Source organism: Thamnophis elegans, chromosome 3 (assembly GCF_009769535.1).
Source record: "Thamnophis elegans isolate rThaEle1 chromosome 3, rThaEle1.pri, whole genome shotgun sequence".
Classification (NCBI taxonomy): Eukaryota; Metazoa; Chordata; class Lepidosauria; order Squamata; family Colubridae; genus Thamnophis; species Thamnophis elegans.
In genome coordinates, this window is record NC_045543.1 from 98,427,650 (window position 1) to 98,437,544 (window position 9,895).

General features: G+C 39.6%; 1 protein-coding gene across 2 annotated transcripts; it reads left to right on the forward strand.

Annotated features, from left to right (window-relative positions):
- Positions 1-348: 348 nt before the first annotated feature.
- STARD4 (StAR related lipid transfer domain containing 4) lies at positions 349-9,414 on the forward strand. 2 transcript variants are annotated; one of them, XM_032212618.1, is made up of 6 exons: positions 349-525; positions 2,090-2,206; positions 3,362-3,411; positions 4,534-4,660; positions 5,758-5,872; positions 8,009-9,414. In XM_032212618.1, exons 2-6 carry the CDS (start codon positions 2,102-2,104, stop codon positions 8,233-8,235), a joined length of 624 nt encoding a protein of 207 aa, XP_032068509.1. In that variant the 5' UTR covers positions 349-525; positions 2,090-2,101; the 3' UTR covers positions 8,236-9,414. The 2 variants fall into 2 exon arrangements, with proteins under 2 accessions (XP_032068509.1, XP_032068508.1); XM_032212617.1 differs by having other exon boundaries at positions 371-659.
- The last annotated feature ends 481 nt before the right edge of the window (positions 9,415-9,895 follow it).

A 9,895-nucleotide genomic window follows, 5' to 3' on the forward strand; every position in this document is an offset into this window, starting at 1 on the left:
CAAAGGGATTGTCACCTGGAAACATGTTCTAATGTTTCATGACCTGAGTGTGTTCTGATGTAACCACCATCCAACTCTGAGTGATACCAAAGTATCTGCCTCACCTTGGCTAAAAAGCCAAGGAAACCCTGAGCAGCAAAATAACTGTTTACTGCTCTTTTCTCTCCCCCACCTCACTCTGTCATTCCATCTTCCTATTGGCCAGTTACCACGCGCGATTCCGCCGTCACTCAATCAACAGCCAATGAACGGAAGCCGCCTGTACCAAAACGCAAGTAGAATCAAAACAAAGAGTGGGGAGGGAGATAAACTTCCTGCTTATTGGTTGCGAGGGAAATGCCAGCTGGGTTGGGATTGGCTACGTGAATGAGTCGCTCGACCTGGTGAGGAGATCGGAAACTAGGCGAGGGAAGCGCCTTAGTTGCGGGGAGCCGCTCGGGGCTAGAGGAATCCCATTCGCTGCCTTGGGAGACCCTTCGTTAGAGTCGAGGCTTTGACAATTTAACCTCCCCCGGCTTCGCCCCGGTAAGTAGGAGAAGATTGCAGAAAAGAACAGAGAAGGCTGCCCTTTGCTTGATTTCACCAACCTCGGGAGATTTCGACACGTGAGCGTTACATCACCTGCGGAGCCTTTTTCACCGTGTTTGGATGCACGTCGGGTAGGGTACCTGATTGTCCATCGCCGTTTTTAACCCGTGGAAATGTCAGGATAGTTAAGGCTTAAAGTCAGGGGGCGTCGGACCACAGTGAAGGCAAAGCGGTGATATCTCCTTTCCTTTCCCCATCGGAAGATGAGAGACTTTGTTAGGCTACGGGTGGAATCTGATGGTACTTTTTGGGACCACCAAATTTGATTAAAAGCGTAAGCTGTGCTGACCTTGCATTTCATTTTATGAAAGGCATAAAAACTGTTGTACGATTTAAATTGAGATATCTGGAGATGGGGAGGGAGGCAGTTCAGTGATGCTTATGTGTTACTAGATTTCTGGTTTTATTTTTTTTTCTTCGTTCAGTGGTTAGGTCTGAAATAGTTGGGAATGTGGGAAGAGTTGTTTTAATTTAACGGAATTATTTGAAAGAATACTTAGCGCTTGACTTGTATCCTTCCTTTTGATTAAACTGAGTGTTCTATGTAATAAATAATAAAAATACAACACACAAAACAAAAAATGTAAGATGTACAATTTAAAGACTCACTAACATTTTTAACATTGTTGAATGAAATATACTTTGGCTGTTTTGCAAGGGCAAAAAGAGTAGGGGCTAAAAAGCAACACAACTAGGAAGATATTTCATAGACTAGGAGTCACAGAGTTCTATCTCCATATATTATCCATTAGGTACAACAGCACAGTGCTTACAGACTATGATATTTCGGGAACTTATGAAAATATTTTAAGTTGAAAAAATAAAACTTACAAAGTTACTGGTAAAGTTAATATTTATATATCCTAAAAGTAAATTTGGGGTAATTGTTAAGGCATCTGGGTAGAAACCAGGATACCTGAGTTCTATTTCCACCTTAGGCATAAAGCCAGCTGGGTAGATTTGGAGACATTTTCTTTTAGCCCTAGGAAGGAAGCAATGACACCTTCAAAATCACTTCTGATATTGTGCCAAGAAACATTGTGCAGGGGCTTGTTCAGGCAGTCACCAGGAGTTGATTGGAAGGCAAATTCAATTAACCAATCAATATAAATAAATAATCAAGGTATTGTTATTACTTTATTAAATATGAAATTTAATACTTTCTGCTTTAATTATGCAGTAATTGGTGTAGAAAATCCTAGTAATAATGGTTTGAAGGTCAGAAAAATACTAAAAATAGCTTACCTTGATTTTTTAAAATAGTCATATTTGACATTCAACTATACAAAGGTTAACAATAATTAATTTGAATTGAAGAACTGCCAAAATATCATCATTGTTAGAAGTCGGGGCATTTTATTCAGGAAGTGCCCCTGTGTGGTTTAAATCTTGGGATAATCATATATTTTTTGCAGTTTGGAGACAAGTTGATTTATCTTGATGCTAATGCCAAACAGGAAATCAAATTCAGATGATTTTAAATTGTTTTTTCCCCTTACAGGTTACAAAAAGAATGGAAGATATTTCTGATATAGATTCTTTGGCTACAAGGATAAAAAATACAATGATTCAGTATTATAACATTGATGACAATGAATGGAGAGTTGCTAGGAAAACAGTAAGTTATTGAGCAAGTTTTCTTATTTGAATAAGACATCAATGTAAACATTTATATTATATTAAATTGTGTTGATGACCATATTTGCTGTGCTAGTTTTAGAAAAATAGAACACAATATGGTGATTTGTAGTTTTCAAAAGAGTGAAAACGACCAACCAAACCTTTGAAGATGTGTTGCTACTATCTGATAGTGATAAATTATAGGTTATATTGTTTTCACGTAAATGCTATTAACATTCTCTATCTGCAGTGGTCTTAAAATGTATAAAATGTACTTAGTTTCTAAGTTGGATCAGTTTAAATATATTATTTAATTATTTCACATTTAAGTAATGTCTACAATGTCTCCTGCGGGAGCTGCATTGATTGCTGATTTGCTTCCGGGTGCAATTCAAGGTGCTGGTTGTTACCTTTAAAGCCCTTCATGGCTTGGGACAAGGTTATCTGAGGGACCATCTCTTGCTACCCGACTCATCAGAGCGGGGAGGCAGGGTCCCATCCCCGAGGGACATATGCCTGGTGGGACCCGGAAGAAGGGCCTTCTCCATGGTAGCTCCCTCTCTCTGCAACATCATTCTCCCAGAATGGCCCCGACTCTAATACTCTTCTGGAAGTCACTGAAGACCTGGTTTTGCTAACAGGCCTGGGGAACCTGAACGGGATGCAGGCCATTAAGTGGCTTGTGTGATCTGCTGTCGCCAAGGTGGGACGGGGGATGGGAAGTAGGGGGTGATTTTGCTATATTGTACTATATTAATTTATTTGATTCTTTTTGTTAGTTTTTATTGTTTTAAATATGGTTTTATATTATGCAAGCCACCTTGAATCGCCATGGGCAAATAGGCAGCAATATAAATTCAATAAATAAATAAATAAAACAATTTAGGGATGATGCATGGGTATCAATGAATGAAGATGGATATGCAAAATAGTAATTATTGTATACTTTGTTATTTTTTAAAATAATGTTTATGTATTCAGGAAGTTTTTAAGGTTTGCCTGTATGTGAAAAATTCCTTCTAATAAGGTCTCTGAATAAGGTCTGAAATACACTTTTTAAACATCTTAATTATATTCCACATTCTTAGATATGAGTCACTGAATGTTTTAATAACATATCAGTACGGTGATCCTTCATTTTGTTTTTCTGCAGAAAGATGTTACTGTTTGGCGTAAACCATCAGAAGAATTCAGTGGGTGTCTGTAAGTTCAACTTTAATTAAAACATTTGTACAGGATTAAACTACATGTGCATGTATATGTGCTGTCTTAATCAAAATAAATAATAAGATTTTGCAGTATTAGAGCAAAAATAAAAATTGGGCACCCACCAGTACATTATTATCAGAACTATAATGTATACCATAATCACAAAACTGTCTCGTTTTGAAGATGAGAATTATATTGAAATAGTCTGAGGTAACAGAATCTTGCAAATCAGCCTGTGTTTTCTTTTCCTTCCCTCTTATACTCCAGAGAGTCGGGAAACTGGCCCAGTGTTTTTCTAAGACTTTTCTGACTCCTTGGGCTTAACACATGCTTCCTCGTTGTCTGGCTTTTGGATGTTTTCTCTAAGATTATCTCCATAGCTCCTTACAATTATTTACTTGGATATCATAACTATAACATTGGATCTTAATATTAAACTCATCAATTAGCTGTGTTTGAAACATGTGAACTATTTTTTTTTCAACTGAAGAGTAAATATACCTCCAGATTGCTTTTTCTGGCAAGTGCAGTACACTGAATTATAGGACACAGTATTATAATCCAGGGACACGGTGGCTCAGTGGCTAAGAAGCTAAGCTTGTCAATCAGAAAGGTTGGCAGTTCAGCAGTTCAAATACCTTGTGCTGCATAACAGAGTGAGCTCCTATTACTTGTGCCAGCTTCTGCCAACCAAGCAGTTCGAAACCACATAAAAAATGCAAGTAGAAAAATAGAGACCACCTTGGTGGGAAGGTAACAATGTTCCGTGCGCCCTCGGCGTTTAGTCCTGCTGGACACATGACCATGGAGACGTCTTCGGACAGTGCTGGCTCTTCGACTTTAAAACAGAGATTAGCACTGCTCCCTAGAGTTGGGAATGACTAGCACATATATGTGAGGGGAACCTTTACCTTATTATAATCCAGTCGAGAGGAACTAATTTTTATAAGTGTAACTCCACCCTTTCAAATGGGATTTGTGCATAAACACTTGGAAGAATTAGACACTTACTACAGAGGTGTATTGGTTTTTCGACAACTTCTAATGACTTCTACAAATATTCTTATTGTAAGTTTTAACAGTTTTAAACCCTCTTCTATTAAATCTGGTATTTAGGTATAAGACAGAAGGTATTGTGGAAGATGTTACCAATAGAATAATAGATCACATACGGCCTGGACCTTATCGGATCAACTGGGATAGCCTGATAACCACAATGGACATTGTTGAAAAGTATGAAGAGGTAATGCATGGGCCATATTTCATGCACTTAGCACTTTTAGGATTTTCATTTATAGATCATAACTATCAAGATTCTGATTAACAAATATAAGATGCATTATGTTTAACAATCAGTAAAAAATTAATTTGTGCATATGCTATAAGTGACATTCTTACTTATTCCTGTGTTGGAAACCTCAGTAGAGCTAGCTACCACATCTGAAATCTGTCCATTCCATCTAAAATTCTTCATTAGAGCAAATCTGAAGAAATGAAGAAGGCACGATATGTAATTGTTTTAAAGGTCATAGTTGTAGAACACTCTAATTTAGCTCTCTACTGATGAAAGGGCAAGTATAGCCTTTTCTCCCAAACTATTTTGTCCTGTACAGCACTTAACACTGGCTGAATATAATTTTCATGACCCTAAAAAGATTTTCTTGATCTTAGAACAATATTAATACAGGTAGTTCTTGCTTAGTGATAATAATTGGAAGTGGAATTTCCATCATTAAGTGATGCAGTCATAAAGTGCAATGTCACATGATTGTACCAATTAGTGATGGCAGTCCCCAGTTACTATGGTGAAGGTGAATCACCATAGGTTGTTAAGCGAGAATCTCACATGATCATGACTTCTGACTTCCTGCCGGCTTCCTCAGTGACTTGGCTTGTGGGAAGCTGGCAGGGAAGATTGTGAAGTTTGCGTGATCATGTGCAACAGTTGGAAAGCTGGAGTGGTTGTTAAGCATCCAGATTGTGATCACATGACTGCTGGGTGCTTCAACAGTCAGAACTTCAAGGACTGGTTGTAAGTACCTTTTGTTCAGCACCATAAGTTTTAACAGTTGATGAACAAGTGATCATTAACTAAGAATCATTTGTATATGTGTAGCATTTTCAAAACCAGACTGCATATACAAACAGGCTGGATTAAAATATTATGCTGAACAAATGTTTGTTTAGCTATGGTTTGTTGAATAAATTGCAATTAATTTGGTTCATTCAGTACCCTAAGCCAGGAAGTGCATAAACCCTATCATTGTTTTTAGGACTTGCAAATATTTGCTTAATAAAAATGAATCACCCATAAACTGCCTTTCTATTATCACTTTGCAGAATTGCTGTGTAATGCGTTACACTACAGCTGGTCAACTATTGAATATCATTGCACCAAGAGAGTTCATTGATTTCTCCTACACAACCAATTGTGAAGATGGACTGCTGTCATGTGGTAAATTCTAATTAATAATCTTTTATCTTCTAATCCAGTTTTGTAATAGTAATCTAAAATTGCTGAAACCGCAAAAATAAGACACGTCCTGATAATAAGGCCATGCCACATTTTTCGGGTGGGCAAAAATGTAAGCCTTCCCCCCAAAATAAGCCCCCTGGACACACCCCCTCCAGCCAGGCAGAGCGCCACTCACCGATCTAGTGGTGTCCCGAAGGCACCAATCCGCAGGAACAGGATGGGGGGGGGCAAAGGCTCGCGTTGCTTGTTGCCTTCGGGATACCGCTAGGTTGGTGAGCGGTGCTGTGCCCAGTTGGAGAGGGGGGTTGCCGGGTGATTGCTCTCTTGCGAGTGGGCTCCCAAAGAGTCGGGCACAGCCTCAAGGTCGAACGGCTTTGTTGCGCTATCACAGCAGCACTACACAGCAACCATGAGGTGACCACACTCACGAGCAGCTGCCCAGCAATCCCCCTTTCTAGCCGGGCACAGCGCCATTCACTGATCATGGGGTATTGTGAAGCCGCGTGAGTGCCTGTTTGCCGCCCACTGGCTCCCGCGGCTTGGCACCTTTGGCCCCTAGGTTAGTGAATGGGGCTCTGCATGGCTGGAGAGGGGGGTTGTGCGAGCGGCTTTTCTGCTCCCCGTTCACGCGCCTCCCAGCCTCACGATTCCCTTGCCTAACTCTCCCTGCAGAGCCAGGCCTGGCGCCGCTGCCCACTTCCACTGCATGGCTTTTTCTGTGGCTTCCAAAGCACGGAGGTAGGATGCTGAGTCTTTCGGAAGTTGCCACTCTGGGAATACGCTCTATGGTTGTACGCTCTGGGAGTATGCTCTGCCGGCAGCCAGCCCACAAACATAGAGTATACTCCCAGAGCGGCACTGCCGAAAGACTTGGCTGCGGATCTCCAGAGTGTGGAAGCCGGAGAATAGGTTATGCTTGGAGCGCGGCAGCGGTGGCACTCTGGGCCAGGGCATGGATAGGTTGGAAGGCACACCAGCTGGGGACGGAACAGGCGCTCGTGCAACCTCCCTTTCCAGCCAGGCAGAGTGCCATGCCCTGACCTAAGGGTATCACAAATGCTCCAAGCCGCGGGAGCTGGGGGGAGGGCAGAGCATCACGTGGCTTCGTGTCTTTGGGATATCACTGGGTTGGTGAGTGGTGCTTTGCCCGGCTGGAAAGGGGAGTTGCCGGGTGGCTGCTCGTGAGCATGGTCACCTCATGGCTGGTGTATTGCGCTGCTGCGATAGCGCAACACAGCTGGCTCTTCGGGCGCCCGCTCACAAAAGAACAGCCACCTGGCAACCCCCAAACAATACCCCCCCCCCGATAATAAGACCCAATCAATATTTTGGGGTCAAAAGAAAATAAAACTCTGTATATTTATATGATTTCCTTCAGATTTACAGCAGAATCTGAAATGTGCAGTTGCTCTTACTACACAGCAGTTATCTGCTAACTTTTTAGAATGAATATTACTTGTGTGAAAAGAATTGTTGATATCAAAAAATACCTGGTCAATTAAACCTGTTTTCTTCTGTCTGAAAGATAAATTTAGTACATTTGTGACAAATGTGGAAATATGGAGAAAATCTTGAGTATTGTAATGGTTAATTCACAACAAGGCTCACAAAAGCTGGGACAGCTTGACATTTTAAAAATCTAATCTTGATTATGCTAATCAACAGAAAATAAAATAGAAATACTTGCAGTATCATGAAACAATCAGCACAATGCTGTCAATAACTTTAGCATGCATAAATATTGCTTCTTCACATGCTGATTTCCTTAATTTATATGGCTGAATGAAGACTCTCCTGGTGAAGTGGTGGTACAGATCTGGGGTTTGGATAGTCCCTTCTTTTAAAATTTTACTCTCATCTGTACAAAACAATTTGGAACAGAAATTCTGAGCTTTGATATATAAAATAGTTGCATGTCTCCCTGAAATTATGTTTATGTGAGTGCACATGTGCCTAAGATAAATAATCTTTTCAAGTCCATTTATTTTATGTTTATTGTTTTGTATGCTTTTTATTATGCTGTTTAAAATGTTGTTCATTCAGTTAAAAAGCCATTTTCAAAATGTGCTCCTTTATATCCTCATATAATTGCTGTTAATGTTTTTGTTAAAATAGGTATTAGCCTGGATTACAGTGAAGTAAGGCCAGGTTTTGTTCGAGGATTTAACCATCCCTGTGGCTGGTTCTGCTTTCCACTCATGAACAATCCAAGACATAGTCTTTTAGTTGGATTTATCCAGACGGATCTGCGTGGGATGCTCCCACAATCAGTAGTAGACACAGCTATGGCTGGTACACTAATCAGTTTTTATTCTGATCTTAGGAAAGCTCTGAAGGCATAATTCTACAAATTTTCTGTATATATAATTATGATATGTTGGAAAATTTCACATGAAGACCTGTGGTTTTCCATATTAGATATAGTAGTTTTATTTGCACAGATCAGTATATTTATTTTGAAATAAGACTCTCAGAGAATTTAGTTGAGATGATTGTTCTAAAGTAATATCCATATTTATTTTAGAAAAATGCATATGTCCTAATTTTAATACCTGACTTCTGTGAATTATTTTATTCTCTTGAACACAGAACTTTTTATAGTTGTGGAAAGTGTTTTATCAGGGTATTAATTTCAAGGATTTGATTTCTTAACAGCGTATTAGGAAACCATGAACCAGTGTATTTGTATTGGGGAACTTCTTCCCCATTGCCTTCTACACATCTTTACAGCAGAATGTCTGCTATTCTTGGAATTTAAAACATAATTTAGGGTTCTTCTGTTCCAAGGCCCTCTCTCAATCCATGGCTCCAGGTTATGGTATTTATTGGACTACATTCAGTTATAGTCCCCCTCAATGCACTGAAGGTGATAGGAATGCAAATATACTGTTGCCATTATTCCAAATACACAGAGACCTGTTTTTATGGACTTAAGAAGTCTGCAGTTTTTCAAGAAAGATCTTAAGTTTATATACTAAAGAGTTATCAGAACAATATATTGGTTGTGTGAAATGGCACACGTTTCAGTGCAGCAGAATTGGTACATTTTGGAGCTCTCCTTGCCATATTGGGAATACTGCAACTCAGTATAGTTGCACATTTGTTTTGGAAATGCTATTGTTATGTATCAGAGATCATCTGGGTGCCAGATGTGTTTGTCTACTTAGACCGTAGTACAGTGAGAATAGAAATTGCATTCCCAATCATTGCCTTGAGGGACATTATAACATTGTTGTGGTACATGACTTTATGGTGGCAAGGGAGATAGCAATAAGAGAAAGTATGCTAATATACTTGGCTTGTTATGTTATTCTAGCACTACCTGAAGATGTAAATATGGGATACTAAAGAATGAGCTCATAGCTGACAGACTAAAATTGCTATAAATGCTTTACCTTGGTTTCTATTTGTTCAGTCGTATCCTGATCTTTAAACGGCTTCCAAGTGATCCAGATTTACTGTATTTTTCGGAGTCTAAGACGCACCTTTTTCCCTCAAAAAAATTGGTGAAAATCTAGGTGCGTCTTATACACTGAATACAGCATTCTTTTGCCTCCTGAAACCCTGCCCCCTTTGCAAAAATGGCCGTGCATAGCTTTTAGGAGGCTTCCAGAATTCTCCTGGGGGCTGGAGAGGGCAAAAATGGGCAGTATCCAGGAGCACTCTGGAAGCCTCTTAAGAGCTATACATGCCCTTTTTTGACAAAAGTAAGCTGTTTTAGCAAAAAACCGGATTATTTTTGGGAGGTTTGCAGAGTGTAAAAACGTTTTTTTTTTAAATTTGCCTCTTCAAAATCTTGGTGCGTCTTATACTCAGAAAAATACAATAATTCATGTGTGATCACACATCAAGCCAGTAATGTTTTACCACAGTGCTTATTCCAATTAAAACAACAGAAGCATGGGTTTTAGGAAATGAACTCTCCTATGTTTATTCCTCATGTATTCCCAGATCTCTGGAGCTATGATGATGGAAAAGGTCACTTACCCAAAACAAGATTAA